This window comes from Panthera leo, chromosome B4 (assembly GCF_018350215.1).
Source record: "Panthera leo isolate Ple1 chromosome B4, P.leo_Ple1_pat1.1, whole genome shotgun sequence".
NCBI classification, from domain to species: Eukaryota; Metazoa; Chordata; class Mammalia; order Carnivora; family Felidae; genus Panthera; species Panthera leo.
In genome coordinates this window covers 136,639,147-136,655,681 of record NC_056685.1, presented here as the reverse complement: position 1 = coordinate 136,655,681, position 16,535 = coordinate 136,639,147, and the positions used below count along the sequence as shown (strand labels likewise).

The window sequence follows — 16,535 nt, the reverse complement described above, 5'->3', positions numbered from 1 at the left end:
ACTGTGCGTCTGCTCGGTGGGCACCCACCTCTCCTGTGGACCCACTGTGCGTCTGCTCAGTGCGCACCCTCCCCTCCTGTGTACCCACTGTGCGTCTGCTCAGCATATACCTACTGTGCGCCCATCTCTGTTGTGCACCCACTGTGCGTCTGCTCAGTGTGCACCCTCCCCTCCTGTGCACCCACTGTGCGTCTGCTCGGTGCGCACCCTCCCCTCCTGTGCACCCACTGTGCGTCTGCTCAGTGCACACCGTCCCCTCCTGTGCACCCCCTCCCCTCCTATGCACCCACTGTGCGTCTGCTCAGTGTGCACCCTCCCCTCCTGTGCACCCACTGTGCATCTGCTCAGTGCGCACTCTCCCCTCCTGTGCACCCACTGTGCGTCTGCTCAGTGCACACCGTCCCCTCCTGTGCACCCACTGTGCGTCTGCTCAGTGCGCACCCTCCCCTCCTGTGCACCCACTGTGCATCTGCTCAGTGGGCACCCACCTCTCCTGTGGACCCACTATGCGTCTGCTCAGTGGGCACAACCATGGAGGGATAAAATGAGACCTGGGGGCAAATACTGTCCTCCACGCTGACAGGAGTGGAAACTGAGGCTCAGAGACAGGGAATGAGTTGCCCAAGGTCACAATGCTCATTGGCAGTGGAGTGTGGATTTGCACTTGATTTCCCAACTCCAAATTCCAACCCAGGCCCTCCTGGGAAATGTGGATCCAGGCAGCCGGCAGGAAACCCAGGCTGGGTTGAGGGCAGAAGGGGGTCACTGTGCCTCGAAGTAGGAAGGAGTGCTGTCTCCCGGTTTAATTTTAGTAGGTGAGGTGCCTTCATATAAAACAAATCAAGACTGGGGTGCTTGGGTGGCTCAGTCGGTTAAGCGTCCGACTTCGGCTCGGGTCACGATCTCGCGGTCCGTGAGTTCGAGCCCCGCGTCGGGCTCTGTGCTGACAGCTCGGAGCCTGGAGCCTGCTTCGGATTCTGTGTCTCCCTCTCTCTCTGACCCTCCCCCGTTCATGCTCTGTCTCTGTCTCAAAAATAAACGTTAAAAAAATAATAATAATTAAAAAAAATAAATACATAAAACAAATCAAGACGGAGCTGTTTCCAACGGGAAACAGAACGGGGCCTTCAAATTTCGGGTGAGAGCAGACTGCGGTCCCCAGATGTGCTGGGTGGAAGAGCGTTGCTCCGAGATTCACGTCTGCCTGGAAGCTCACATGTGACCTTACGTGGAAACAGTGCCTGTGGAGAGGAAATTAGTTCAGACGAGGTCACACTGGATGAGGGTGGGCCCTACACCCCATGCCTGGGGTCCTGCTAAGAGAAGAGACACGGAGGGAAGACGGCTGCCGGAAGCACGCTGACATGCGAGCTGTGTACGATGTTCAAGCGAGTCGTAGGCAACGGTGCGCCCCAGAGAACTGGAAACGGGAATTCTAACAAATACAAGTGCACGCCGAGGTCACAGCAGCACCCTTCACAACAGCCGGAAAGTGGCCCCGGCCACGTGTCCGTCGTGGATGAGTGGACACAGTGTGGGCTGCCCACGCGATGCAGTACTATTTGGCCGCAAGAGGAACGTGGTACTGACCTGCGCCACGATACAGACCGCCCTGAAAACATTAGGCTACGTTGAAGAAGCCAGGCCACAGGATGCGGGATTCCTTTTTCACGAAGTGCCCGGGACGGATAAATCCACGGAGTCAGAAAGCAGACTGATGCCTGCCCGGGGCTGAGGGAAGGAGTGACTGCCCAATGGGGTGTGGGGTTTCCTTTTGGGGCGAAGCAAATGTTCTAACAGGTGGATACACTACACGTTACGCATGAGCTAAATACTTCCCGATGGCTCCTTTTATGCCATGTTAATTTCACCTCCGTAAAAAACCGAAAACAACGGTTCAGCACACGGGGGCCCGGCCACAAGGAAACGTGAGGAGGCAGAACATTCCGGACCGTCTTAAGGAAGGCAGCGGACGGAGGAAACAAGGATGCTCTTCCCGCATCCCTAACCACACCGCTGACATCGGGCTCGCTGTCCTGCCCCCGTATGGACCCAAGCGAGAGACGCTTGACTGTGCCGCACGCCTTAAAGCAGGAAGGGGAGCAAACCGGAAGGCGTAATTAATGGCGGGCTCCCGGGAGCCCGAATCGAGCAGCACAGGCAGACGCAGCCAAGGCTCCCCCCAGCATCGGGCGTGACGCACTGATGCTGCATCGCAGAACGGAAAGTCATTTCTCTCAGGGCCACGGGCCTTCGGCGGATCCTCGGGAGTCACTCCAGGTTATTGCGAACCTTGAGGACAGATGTGCACTAGAGGGAGACGAACGGGGGGGCCTGGCCCCGGTGCGCGTAGCAGGAACAGCCTCGCGCGGAAACACGTGCACACGTGATGCTAACCAAACCGCCAAGGGGTGGGTCTAGGCAGAGGCCCTCCCCGCAGCTTGGCCCCTGTCACGGGGTGCCCTCAGCCGGGTGTTCCAGTCACCCCGGGCCTCAGTTTGCTTGTCTGGAAGATGGGGATGTGGACGCTGGCACCCTGGCGGGTAGCCTCAAGCAGTCAATGAGGATGTTATCCCATCTGAGCCTCATAACAACCCAGGAAGGTGGCCCCATCTCAGAGGGGCTCACCCGAATTTGCAAAAAAAGAACCCTGGAAAGATTAAAAAGGCACTACCTGGGGCTAACGGGGGTGGGGAAGGGGTAAGACCCCAGATGAGGGAGAAGGACAACCTCGCCAAGCCCTTCTTACAGGGCTAGACTTTTCCAGCCACGTAAGCGTGTTAGTATCTGTTTAAGGCAAACATCCGCCAACGGCCTCGTCGCGGGACGAGGCTGGAAGGAGAACGCGCTTACCTATTTCGGCCAGCTCCTCCAGGTCCGGCTGGGACATGTTCTGCTGCTCTCCAGGGTGGCCCAGCACACGGCCCCGATGCCACCTCTCAGGGGTCCGGGCACGGGGTCCTTCCGACACCCTGAGGGAGAAGCACACGGAACCCGGGGACATTGAACACACACGTGCACACGAGGGCTCAAGGAATGAAGGAAACACCCTTCGAGCAAGGGCCTGGTTTGCTTTTCCCTCCTGAACATAAAAAAAGCACCCGCTTCTGATTCTCCAAGACCCCGGGTCAAGACGATGTTTCCACCTCTGTTCCCCTGCCCAGCCCACCCTCCACACGGGGGGAGGTCCACTTCCACAAACAGCTCTCGCAGCCAAGGGAGCCTGAGCCCTGGAAGGTGGCGCTGACCCCATGTGTGGGCCCCTTCCTCGGGACTGGTGCCCCTGGACGGAGCTCCTGTCCCCAGGTGGCCCGTGTCCCAGGAGAGTGGGGCAGGGGGGCAGTGGGGGTGGGGCACACTCAGAACGCGAACAGCCCTTTTAGGGCCGAATCATTTCAAGACCCCCATCATCTCTGCCCAGAGAGATGCACGGTCACTCCCGCACCCGCTTTATGGAGGGGAAAACTGAGGCCATCAAAGATCTATTAGAACGGCTCGTGCCTCTACAGCTAGGAGTTACCAAATGTGGTTGTTCTGTGCCCAGGATAACGCTTCGGTACCTGTGCAAATCTTTACGAAAATCCCTGTTAGTACCCAAATGATGGCATATGATTTATCCACGAAAAGGAACGCAGAACTGACACGTTACCACGTGGATGAACCCTGAAAGCATCGTGTTACGTGAAAGAAGCCAGGCACAAGAGATGATCCCATTTATACGAAACGTCCACAATAGGCAAGTCCATAGACAGAAAGTGGTCGGTGGCTGCTGGGGGAGGTGGGGGGTTAGACAGGTAGCAGCCAAACAGTGCGGGTTCTTTCCGAGGTGAAGAAACGTCCTAAGGTTGGCTGGGGGGACAGTTTCACATGATGTGTGGGTACAGTAAAAACCACTGGACTATGTACGCATTATGGGGGTCAGTCGAATGTCATGTGAATTATATCTCAATAAAGGTGTTTGAAAAAATTAACAAAGCTGGGTCAAAACAGCACACACAGTTTGGCCCGATTTTTTAACAGCAAAAGAAAACGGACATTGTTACAATGCTGTGTCCTGGGAGCTTTAGGGTTAGGACGGATAAATCCATTCGGTTTTCCACGTTTATCCTTTTTCATTTTTGCAAAAGCCTGTACTGCCCTTAGTATGAGATACAGTGATCTGAACTAAGACAATGTATGGCTAACAATATAAATGTTTTATGAACATAAAAAACTTAAGGCCTTGCTGCCTTCTACTTGTTCAAAACTCCCTTGGGGCGCCTGGGTGGCTCAGTCGGCTGAGCGTCCGACTTCGGCTCAGGTCATGATCTCGCGGTCCGTGAGTTCGAGCCCTGCGTCGGGCTCTGGGCTGATGGCTCGGAGCCTGGAGCCTGCTCCTGATTTTGTGTCTCCCTCTCTCTCTGCCCCTCCCCTGCTCCTGCTCTGTCTCTCTCTGTCTCAAAAATAAATAAAAAAAAAACATTAAAAAAATTTAAAAAACAAAACAAAATAAAACTCCCCGTTGGCTAAGTGCTGTCTTTCGTCTCTCCATTTTACAGACGGTAAAACCGACGCAGAACAGAGGTCAGGGAGTCACCCGCCCGGTGCAGAGCCCGTGAAGAGGCGGCAGGGCAGGACCCCAGGGATCTTACCCACAACACTGGCCGGAGGCGAGTCCGGGAGGGCCCCGGGCAAGGGCAGGCACGGCCCTTCTCCAGGCGGGTCGCTGAGAGCCAGCCCACGGTGGCCTCGCCTGCTGGCTCTCGGGGGAGAAGTCGGCGCCTGTGCTTGTCCATGAGCACGACAGCTGCCGAGGTTTAAACATTAGGATCTAATCTAGAATGAGAACGACACGTCTGTGCCCGGGACGCGGACATGCACGCACAGCAGGTGTCCATCTGTGCACGGGAGCCAGGGCACGGGAGCAGGACGGTGTGAGCAGCGCCAGCGAAAGAGCCCCAGACGGGAAACGACCTGAGGACCCGCAGAGGCAGAGGGGAGCGGCCAAGGTCACGCTCCGCAGCCGTGCGTCCTGTCCTGACGCGGCGGGTCTCACGGCCCCGCCGAGCACAGGGTCGGGCTCCGGAGACGAGAGACCGCGGGGTCCCGCTCTTCAGAAGCTCGAAGCAGGCGAAGGGAACCCGTGGTGACGAGGCCCGGGAGGGGCCCCCGGGCCGGCCACGCTCCGTCTCTGGGTGCCGTTATGTGCGCGTTCACGCTGCGAGAGTTCGGTGAACTCGGCGGGTCAGGCCTGCCAAGCGGTCGGGGGGCGGGGGGGGGGGGCTCCCAGGAAGTGGAGAGGCTGCGTGGGCTTCCCTTGGAGGGAGGCGGCAGGAGGGCGGGCCTGGGGCTCGAGCCCGGGAGAGGCGGCCACGCAGGCCGTGCCCTCAGCAACCGGGTCCTGGGCAGGGCAGCCGAGCCCCTCACACGGAGGGGAACAGACTCGGGCCCTCGGAGGCGCTCTGGCCGAGAGAGGGACCCACACAGGAAGAGGTCGGCGTGGAGAAGGGAGCCGACCTCGCCGGAAACGTGGGCACGCGGACAGAGGGCAAGGAGCTTGGCGAGGTCACGCACCGGCGGGGGAGGCCGCGGATACCAAGAACGCCAGGGCACAGCCCCCCCCGGCCCCCGCTGCCTACGCCGCGTGCACGACAGGACGATGCTGGGGACACACGCTAGGCAGAGTCCAGGCCTGCAGTCACACGGGCGGGGGGTTCCTGGCTGGACAGAGCGGACAGGTGTCCTCTTGGCCACCGGCATCCCCCCCCCGCCCCGCCGGTAATCACCGGCTTTCCCCCACACACGCACACATGCACGTACGTCCACACGTGCAGAGTCCGTGTGCACACCATATGCACACACAGCCTGTGCAACGTTGAAGGAAGCTCCACTTTGGGCACCGAGGACAGAACCAGGGGTCTTTGCCTGGCCAGTCACGGCACCAAATTCCCTGAGCCGCGGAGATGGGCTCAGGAGTGACCACATGCCCCCTGCTGTTCCAACCAGAGTGAACTCTGAGACTTCTATCGAAGCTCCTGAGAATACTTCTTTTTTTCTTAGTTTATTTATTTATTTTGAGAGAGAGAGAGAGAGAGAGAGAGAGAGAGGGCACACAGTGGGGGACAGGCAGAGAGCGAGGGAGAGAGAGAATCCCAAGCAGGCTCCCAGCTCAGAGCCCAGCGTGTGGCTCTAACTCACGAACCGTGAGATCATGACCTGAGCTAAAATCGAGAGTCGGACGCTTAACAAAGACTGAGCTACCCGGGCACCCCTGAGAAGAGATACTTCTTAAATGTGTCCTGCTGTGCCCAAACCTGGAGGACATGGGCCTGGAACCACCAAAGGTCACCACCCGAAACTTGAAAAAATGACGCCAAAGGCAGAAGACACAGCAAGATAGAGAAACAGTCCCTAAAACACTATGCGCCTGGATCCAGCTGCACCTGAATGCAAAGATCCCATAAATCCTCTCTTCCGCGTAAGCCGGTTTGGGTTACAGACAACCTGTCCCTTTTTTTTTTTTTTTTTTAACTTTTTGATGTTTATTCATTTTTGGGGGTGGGGAGAGAATGAGTGGGGGAGGGGTAGAGACAGCGACTCCGTAACGAACGGCACGAGTTTCTGGATCATGCACGTGTGTGTTCTCTTCTGACCAGTTTCTGCACTCTGGACAACTGTGACCAAGAAGCAGCTGTAGGGGCGGCTGCTTGCCTCAGTCGGTTCAGCGTCCAACTCTTGATTTCGGCTCGGGTCATGATCCCACATGTGTGGGTTGGAACCCCGCCGTCGGACTCTATGCTGAGCGTGCAGAACCTGCTTGGGATTCTCTCCCCCCCCCCCCCCGCCCCTCACTCTCTCTCTCTCTCTCTCTCTCTCTCTCTGCCCCCCCTGCCCTCCCCTGGCTCTCTCTCTCATAATAAATAAATAAACAAACACTTAAAAAAACAACGTAGATGGGAGTTAGGAAGCTGGAATGCTGCCCTTGCCCGGCCCCCTCACGCTGAGAAAGGCCACTGTCCCCATTTACCAGAGAACAAAACTGAGGCCAAGGGGCTGTGCACACAGGCCCGAGTCAGCCCCAGGGTGCCTCCACTTGCTCTGGGCTCCTCACAGCTTCTCCCTGGCACGCGTGTGCCTAGGCTCTCCCCATTTCCCACTTCTGGGAGCCACGACACTGACTCCTGAGGTCACCTGACCCTGGAGGCCACGGCTTCTGAGGGCAGGGAAGGTAGATGGGGTGACGGCCGGGGCCGGGGTGCACACGGGGGATCGGGCTTGCTCCCTGGCAGGAATGGGGTGCACAGAGCACCAGGCAGGGGAGGCCCCGCACCGCCCGACCCGGACCCCAAGGCCCACTCTGTGCGCGTCAGGAACGCCAGGCCCTCTTCCCAGTCCAGCTCTCCCCAAGCCGGAGGCAGCTGGCTGGGGACCTGGGAGGACAGGGGGGGGACACCGGGCCTGGCTGAGAGGCCCTGCTGCTGGCAGAGAAACTGAGTAAAGAAACTCAATCGCCTGCGCCCTCACTCTGGGCGCGGCCACGGCAGCTGGTCTGCGAGGAGCGGTGGCCAGGAAGCCTGGTGAGACGAGAACTCTCCTCAGGTTAGTCATTCGTCCCTGGGCCACCCAACCAGGCTGGCGGCCGGGCACAGGGGTGCCAAGGGCCGTTGCTGCCTGGGGCGGGGGAAAACCCAGCCTTGTGGGGGGGATGCACCGCCACCCCGTCATTCCACTTTTCCCTTACAACAGGCAAGAGGGGCTCCCTGATGTCTGATGACGGAAGGGGGCCACCCTGTCCCCACCCCCAGAGTCCCACCCGCCCCTTTCGTGGGCTAGCCTGGGATGATAAGCCCGTTACAGGCCAGACAAACAGCTTGAAAGCAATCTTCTGGAGGCACCTCTTGAGGGACCCACCCGACCCAGGGGAGGAGAATCCTTCTGGAACATTCCTGCTTCAAAGCCTCACAGGGGGCACCAACCACCAGGGGGAACAGCCAGAGCGGACCCAGGCCTCTTCCTCCTCCACTGCCCGTGGGGAAAGGCCTCCCTGCGACGCAGCACATCTGGAAGTCCTGGCGAGGCGGAGTCGGGAGTTCAAAGCTCCCAAAGGCAAGAAGGCTCTGTGTTTCCTCCAGAGTCTGCTTCGGTTAAAGCAGAGTAATATTTACTCCTTTTTTCCCTTACAGGCTCAAAACCTTTACCCCGATCCCCTATCTCAAAATGCACAGGCAGCTGTATTTGTTTTAAAGTCTGTACGCCCAGATGGTGGGCTCGTCGCACATAATCGGTGCCTTGTGGCAACAGCTAGTCTGGGGGAGGGGGAGCCCTGTGAGCTGCCCACCCCCCCCACCCCGACCGTAATCCTACACTGGAAAAGAAACCCAGGCTCTCCCCACCATCCCAGAGTGCTCCGCGGGCTGGCTTGCACCAGAGGCCTCCCCCAACCCTCCACACCCCTCCGCTGCAGGCCGTCGTTGGGACCCCACCCCACACAGGACGGGAGTGCGGCCAGGGCAGGGGAAGGAAGCCCATCCTCAGTGCTGTTGCTCATGAGCCCAGGGGTTCCTCGGGAAGGCCGCCAGGCACAGGTGGCCTGTCTTTCCAGGTCCAGGAGCCCAAACGCTGCCGACTGGCTGGCTGGGCATCCAGGGGGGCAGAGGGCTCTGGCACCAGGGTGAGTCTGGTCCCACTGGCCTTGTGATGGTTGATTTTATGTGTCAACTTGTCTGGCCAATGGTGCCCAGTTGTTGGTCAAACACTAGCTCAGATGCTGCCTTGGAGGTATTTGTAGATGTCGTTAACGTTTACAATCAGCTGACCCTGCTTAAAACAGATGATGCACCGTAATGGGGGGTGGGCCTCATCTAATCAGGTGAAGACCTTAAGCGCAAACAGGTTTTTTTCAGAGAACAACTTCCGCCTCAAGACTACAACATAAAGGAGTGCCTGGGTGGTTCAGGTGGTTAAGCGTCTGAGTCTTGATTTCAGCTCAGCTCATGATCTCGAGGTTCGTGAATTGAAGCCCCGCGTCGGGCTCTGTGCTGACAGTGGGAGCCTGGACGCTGCTTCGGATTCTGTGTCTCCCTCCCTCTCTGCCCCTGCCCCACGCTCTCGCTCGCTCTCTCTCTCAAAAATAAACACAAAAAAATAAACTTTAAAGAATCACAAAACAGCGACACAAGGCAGGACCACAGTGAACATACTGTGCCATCAACTCTCACTGTACAGCAAGAAAACTGAGGCCCAGAGAGGGTGAGGGACTTGCCCCCAGTCACACAGCAAGTCAGTGGAGAGCTGGATCTTAAAACCAGGACTCCTGACTCCAGCCTAGAACCAGAATGACTCCACATTTGGCGGGAAATCGTCAACCAAACTTTTTTAAATGCAAAGAGGAAAGGAACCACTGGCACATCCCATCACCCCGCCCCAACCACAGTTAATTCAGTCTCGTTGTTGCTTTCAGGAAGTTCAAGGTGTTGCTCTGTGTCGGGCCAGGATTCAACCAGGAATCCTCGGCTGGTGTCTGCAACGGGACCCCCCCCCCCTCTTCCTCATCAAGTGTCTTGAACCGTTATTTGAATCTCACGCTACAAACGGACCCCCTGGCATTTACGACCAGTCCTCGCAGGTGCCTTCTCGTAGCCGTGTGAGCAAACCTGTGCCTTGATGGGAAACTACACCTTGTCCAGAACAGAGAACACCCTTTGGGGTTGACCCCACCCCTGGGAGCTAGTTTACAACTGCACACTGCTGTCGGCTGAGAGCAACACGAATAATTCTCGCCTACAGACGTGCAAATTCCATCCTGTCTGGTGGGCTTCTCTCCCTTCCCCGCCCTCCTCCCCCAAAATGCCCCAAATCGCCTCCATTTTCATTTCGACCCTCCCGATCTGCAAATGCCTCTGTACTTCAGATCCTTTCGACCAGTGACAGCGTGTGCCTGGTTCCCTCATAAGCTAAATAAAATCTTTCACTGTGTTCATTTTTCCATCAGTAGGACAGTCAGGGTTTTCTGCCTTCTTTGAAAATTATCGTTTGATGGGACTTTGCTCTGGGCGCCTGGAGCCTTGCAAGGAAGGGACGCTGAATGAAGGAAAGGCATTTCTATCCCTGCCTTACTAACAAGAAAACAGGGGCATAGAGGATAAGGCCCCACTGCCCGGGGTTTAAGTCCAGCTTGGACTCCACCCTCGCCCCTCACCCCGGGCCTCCTTCTCCTCTCTCTCTCCCATGGCTACGGCCACAGAAACCCAGTGCATCCGAGGCTTTCCCAAACCCCATGCTGCTCCCACCTACCCCAGGGCCTTGACACAGACTCTTCCCTGAGCCTTTTAAGTTCTTTCCGCCCCCGTGAGGTTTGCTCCAAACAACAAATATGTTATTCCAACACCGCTTCTCTGATTCTCTGACATGAACTGGGGTCCTACAATGCAATCCTGTTCTGACACAAACTACCAGGAGTCAGCACAGACCCCACTGCTTAATGGCTCAGTCCCACAGTGACTGTCCCCATTTCAGACACCAGTCCCGCGTCCCAGGTTCCCAGGCTGTTGCACTTGTGTCTGACTTGGCTACAAGTTCGGGGGTTCCCACAACCCCCATTCAGGTTCAGCAATTCAGTAGAACAATTCACAAACTCAGGAAAGTGCTTCACTTATGGTCACAGGCTCGCGGAACGGGATACGACTCAGGACCAGGCAAACAGGAGCCGCACAGGGCGAGCGCTGGAGAGGGGGGTGTGCACGGAGCCTCCCGCCCACCCTGGGCGCGCCACCCTCCCAGCACATCAATGTGCTCACCAACCTGGAAGCTTCTCGGTCTCAGAGCTTTTACCCCTTACCCATCGCGGGAGCCGGGCGTGGCTGAATCACGGCCGTGGGGGATGGCCCCTCCCTGGAAGTTGAGGGGTGGGGCTGAAAGCTCTAACTCTCTAATCAGGATTGGGGGGGGGGAGAGATACTCTGGCCAGCAGCCCCATCCCCATGCTATCAGAGGGCCCAGTCCAGCCGCCTCATTAGCATGAACTCAGGCAAGGTCAAAAGGGATCCTTTGTGAATAAGAAAAGACACCGCCCTCAGGAGGGTGCCCAGGGTTCTCAGGAGCCCCCTGCCAGGAAATGGGACAGAGACCAAATACTCTTTACCCTTTATCCTCGGACCGTGTTAGAGGGCTCCCCCTCTGCAGATTCCCCCACAGGGTTAGTGGCCCTCACCCCGTCCGTAAACCTGCACCGGCTGCAAACGTGTGCCTGTTTCTGTGGCCCTTAGGCTGATGTTACCACGGGCCGCCCTCACCAGATCAGTTTCAGGAGGGCCGAGCTGCAGTGTGGACTTGTTAAAACGGGATCCCGAGAACCCAGCTCCTTGCAGACACTACAAATGGACCCTTTCTCCTCGGCGGTGACTTTGGGGCACCAGCCCGTCACCCTCCACCTGAGCCCGCCCACCTCAACTCCCGCCAAGCTGAGCTGTGAGCCCTGAATTATAAACAGATGAGTTCGGTGGTTTGAAATCTCTTTCGCATAGGATCCAGGTTGCCACGTGCCTGCTCTGGTCCACCGTCTCCAGCCGGCGCAGCACCCCCTGCCCCGGCTGCTTTACAATAACACACAAGTAAGAAAGGGAGACAGGAGGTGAGTAGGTGGGGGGGAGTGGGTTGGAGGCCCCAGGTGGGGGGAGCCTAGGCCAGGCTTGGCTGCAGCATGGCCGTGGTTGACGCTGGGATCCTGCTTACTTCTGAATATCTGACGTTCTCCATAAATAAGAAAACACAAATGAATAAAGAACGCAAGGTGTTGTAACAGCACAGAACCGAAGCTGGTGACCTGGGAGTTACGGGAGCCTCAGAAGCAGCAAGAACTTAGCGGAGAACAAGGTCTAAAGGAGAAGCAATTTCCAGGGGCGCCTGGGTGGCTCAGGCGGTTAAGCGTCCGACTTCGGCTCAGGTCACGATCTCACCGTGTGTGGGTTCGAGCCCCTCGTCGGGCTCTGTGCCGACAGCTCAGAGCCTGGAGCCTGCTTCGGATTCCCTCTCTCTGCCCCTCCCCTGCTCACTCTCGGTCTCTCAAAAATGAATAAACGTTAAAAAAAAAAAAAAAAAAAAAAAGGCAATTTCCAGAAGCCCCACCCAGGCCCGCTGGTTCAAAATCCTTCCCGGCTTCAACCACCAAAGCTCTCCTGAAGATAACAAACGGTGCCAGCCCAGACAGCCTACCTCCCGCCCGCGTTTTCTTGGCTGGTTTTAATTTGACCCTGAGTGGGGGAAGGGAGGGGACAGCTCCCCTGGAGTTTCTGGACTCCTGACCTGCCAAACCAGTTCCTTCTGATGGACAGTCACCGGGCTAACTCACGGCTCGGCTCTGTCCAGCGTCACTGAAGAAAGAACCGCTCCGCCCCTCGGCCAAGGGCAGGACGGGGTTCCACACAAGCTCGCCCTTCCTGCTTTCCCCGCGCTCAGTGGGCAGAACGGATACTGACACTTACAAAGGTGTTCGGAGGCGCTTCGCACAAATTAACAACCCCGACGACCCCACGAGTAGCTAATAACACTGTCTGTATTTTGCAAATGGGACACCAGGGCACAGGGCGGCTGCAGGCCACACGGCCGGGGGTCAGGGAGGTGGGGGAGTCAGGCCGAGCACCCGACCCCCACTGAGTGCCCACGTACTCCCGCTGAGCCGCAGGGCAGCCTGCTGACGCAGCCCGTTTGAGAGGTCAGCAAACGGTGACCATGACCCAGCCGGGTCTCCAGCCTTCCAGGGACCCGGAAACTTGGACTGCACCTGGGGCCTCCGCATGAGGTCGCTGGGGCAGGACTCAGGAGCCGTACGTCACTTGCAAGAGCCCCACACCGGGCATCCTCCAGGCCGTCCCCACCCAGTACCGGACCCGGAAGGGCTCCCCTCAAATGGGCCCCAGGAGGCCCGGGGAGCCTCTGGATACACCCGGCGGGTGTTCTCTGAGCATCGGTTTTCACTTAAGGATTGAGGGAAACGTTTAACAATGTATCTGAAAAACTGAACACATCATTCTTACATCGCCATGCCGATTTCCTCGAGATCAGAAGGGCAGTCACCGGCCGACTCTGACTGTCCCCACCACGAAGGCAGACCTCAGTGCCCTGGAAGGAGCCACAGCACAGCGGGCATCAAAGCTGGCTCTCCACTCACTGGCCCTGCGACCTCGGAAAGGCGCCCGAGCCGCCTTGCCTCAGTTTCCCCATCCCTGAAAGAGGGTTAGAATCAAGGAATGGGATGGGTTCTTGGGTGGGGGGAAAGACAAGCACCCCGGGGGGCATCCGGGTGGTCCGAGCTCTTACTGTCCCCTCTTTAACTGAAGCGCCCACAACTGACTTGGCCTGGAACCAGCTTAGTAGGGAGATGCCATTGGTCCACAGGATGTCTCATCAAGTCAGCGTCCAGACCTCAAAACACCTCACTGAGGTCACCTTCCAATGACTCCAGTGACGTTTTCCAAGTAAATTCCTGATGGCTCCACCTATGGTACCCCACAGGCATTTCCAGCCCAGCTTACAGGTGAATTATCCCCCACCCTCTGGGTGACCTCAACATGCATACCTTCCTGCCCACCTCCCATCCATCTTCCAGTTCGATGGCTGCCTCCTCCAGGATGCCCTCCCTGACCTCCCACTAGCCACTGGCCTCCCTCTGGGTCCCCTGTGGGCAGGGACTGTGGAGATAGATGGCTGTCCACACAGAGTAGCTGGGCTCGGGCCAGTACCCTGGGTCCCTGTTCGCCCCTGCCCCCCCCCCTCCCCCCCGCAGCGTTGGATTAAAGGAGGAACTCACAAACAAGGTCCCCAAAGTGCCAACAGAAACCACCCAAAGGAGGTTTACTGTTGAGTCTTAATTTAAATTTTGAGTTTCTACCTGGACAAACGTCAACACTGCCTTTCACAGACACACTGGAGCACAGCACAGCGCTCTCTGGAACCCGCCCAGCCTCTGACGCGAACAAAACCTCAAAGTCTGTGGTGGCCAGACAGCCAAGGCCATGTGCCCACCCCACCAAACTAGGACTCACAGGAAGCCCTGCCCTGTGCCCCGCTTCCTGAGGATTCCGCGGGGCCTTCTCCGGGGACCTTAGCCACCACCCTTCACACACCTCCCGAGGCAGCGGGGACCCCCAAGCCAGTGCTGCTGTCAGTGACCCTGGGAATTCTCAGGCCCGCCGATGCCAGGGGCTGAGAACAGTGAAAGCAGCCAAGACCTCTCCCCTAACCGGTTCTAGAGGCTGACCGGCAGGGGATCTGTTTCTGGCCCACTAATTCTGGCTTCTATCCTCCCTGCTGACCCAGCCAGCAGCCCGGCCAGCGGCCTGGAGTTGGAATAAGCCTAGCGCCTGCTCTGCCTCTGTTTTCTCATCTGGGAAGTGGAAAGATGCCCCCCACCTCCCTGCTTCGGTGTGAGGGGGGGCTGATGTGCCTGAAGTGCCACCCTGCGTCATGGGAGAACCCGAATTAGGGAAGGAAAATGGGGGGCGGCAAGTGTGAACTGAGACAGCCTATCCAGACGGAAACACAAAAGTGGGGGAGACCTGGGGAGGGAGGGTGCGGGGGCAAGGAGGAGGAGACAGAGGAAGAGGGAGAGGAGGAGGAAGGCGGGGAGCAGGGAGGAAGGGGTGCCGGGCAAGGAGGGGGAGGAGAAGCGGGGAGCAGAGAGGGAGGGGTGCAGGGCTAGAAGGCGAGGGGGTGCAGGAGGAGGAAGAGGGAGGGAAGGAGGGGGGCCGGGAAGGAGGGGTGCGGGGCGGGGAGGAGGAGGAGAGGCGGGGAGGGAGGGGTGCAGGGCGGGGAGGGGGAGGAGAGGCGGGGAGGGAGGGGGGCGGGGCGGGGAGGGGGAGGAGAAGCGAGGAGGGAGGAGAGGCGGGGAGGGAGGGGTGCAGGGCGGGGAGGGGGAGGAGAGGAGGGGAGGGGGAGGAGAGGAGGGGAGGGGGAGGAGAGGAGGGGAGGGGGAGGAGAGGCGGGGAGGGAGGAGAGGCGGGGAGGGAGGGGTGCAGGGGGGGGTGGAGGAGCGCGCTCCAAGAAAACCAGGGGTGGGGGTGGGGGTGGGCGTGGGGCGGTGAGGGGCAGGGACCCCCGCCGGCCGGGGCGGGGCGGCTGGGTTGGCCCGGGTCACGTGTGGCCGCGCCCACCTGAGCTCCCTCCCCGTCCGGCCGCCGCCTCACACCCTCAGAGCCCGCGTGGCGTCCCCAGGCGAGGCACAGGCGGACTCCCTCCCGCGGACACGGGGCCTTACCTGCCTACGGCCCGGCCGGCGCCTCACCTGGGCTCCGCCGTGCGGCCCACTCACCTGGCCCCGCCCCGGAAGCGGCCCCCACGCCGGGCCCGCCCCTCGCCCCGCCCCTGGCCGCGCGCCGCCGCCGCCGCATTCCTGGGGCGCGGGCTCCCGGGGGAGGGGGGCGGGGTCAGCCGGGTCTCCGCGGGGTCGGGAGGGGCGGGGCGGGAGGGGCGGCGCCGCGAGCTGGAAGCCCCTGTAGCCTTGCACGCGGGGCGCCCCCCGAGTCTTGCCTGGGTCAAGCCCCTCGGGCACCCACCCTGGGGCAGGCACTTTCCTCGCTGATCCGCTTCTCCGCTTCAGGGATGTGCACAGTGAGGTGCGGGGCGGGGAGATTTACGAGGAGCTCAGAGGAAACGTTCCACAAAATCTCCCAAAGCGTCTTCTGGGCCCGGACTGCCTTCCGGGGACTGCGGCGGGGACCCCACGCTGGGCTCAGAACTCCACGGAGACAGCGGCTGGGCAATCCCAGAGACGGCCCTGACCCAAGCGGAGGAGCCCGGAGGACTTCCTGGAGGAGGCAGTGTGACCAAGACTTGGGGCTCCCAAAGGGTCATTCAGGGCCAAGTGCTGCCTTTCCTCCCGTGGGAGCAGTTACTGTCCCTGCCCTGAAGCAGGGGTCATAGAATCAGGAAGGCCCAGGCTGGGACCCAGAGACGCCCAGAGGTGCCCAGGGCCCCAGGCGAGAGGATGCCTGGTCCTCCAGCGTCACTGCCTTCTGATTCGGGGAGCACTTCCTTTCCAGCTGCACCACAAAGTCTCCCCTCTGTCCCCTGCCCCGTCTCCCTGATTTCTGAAGGTCCAGCCCCCCGGGGGCCGAATCTTCACCCCCTTTTCACCTACGTTCCCTCTGATCTCATCCAGCCTCCTGCTTTCCACGTGGTCCATACCCTGATGGTCCCTAACCCATATCTCCTGACCAGAGTCCCGTCTGTCATTGCCCACCTGACATCTGCATGTGGAGACCTGAGCGGCGGCTCAAGTCCTCTCCTGGGCTTCCTAGCTCACTCCCCACCGGCGCTGTCCAAACCCTTGGGGTCATCCTTGGCTCCCCTCCAGCTCTCACATCCCATACGTGCTCCCCTGGCAAGCCCCGAGAGCTCCGACTTCAAAATTTACGATGGTGCGGCCACTTCTGTCCCCCACACCGTCCCAAATAGCTCAGGCCACCAGCACCTGTCACGTGGCTCAGGGCAGCAGCCTCTCCCTGCTGTGCCCTGGCCCCTTTGATCTGCCCCAACACAGCATCCACAGGACCCTTTCCTGA

General features: G+C 59.2%; 1 protein-coding gene across 3 annotated transcripts in view; it reads right to left on the bottom strand.

Moving 5' to 3' along the window:
• ARHGAP8 (Rho GTPase activating protein 8) overlaps positions 1 to 15,304 on the bottom strand; it is a 63,592-nt gene extending 48,288 nt beyond the window's left edge. For 2 of the 3 annotated variants that reach the window (XM_042948083.1, XM_042948085.1), the window contains exons 1-2: positions 13,011 to 13,095; positions 2,854 to 2,972 (exon numbers count right to left, since the gene is read on the bottom strand). In XM_042948083.1, the coding sequence (XP_042804017.1) occupies positions 2,854 to 2,972; positions 13,011 to 13,018 (127 nt within the window). In that variant the 5' untranslated portion in view covers positions 13,019 to 13,095. Of the gene's footprint in view, positions 1 to 2,853; positions 2,973 to 13,010; positions 13,096 to 15,229 lie in introns of those variants that run through there. The other variant, XM_042948084.1, reaches the window with a different exon arrangement.
• Between the last annotated feature and the right edge of the window lie 1,231 nt (positions 15,305 to 16,535).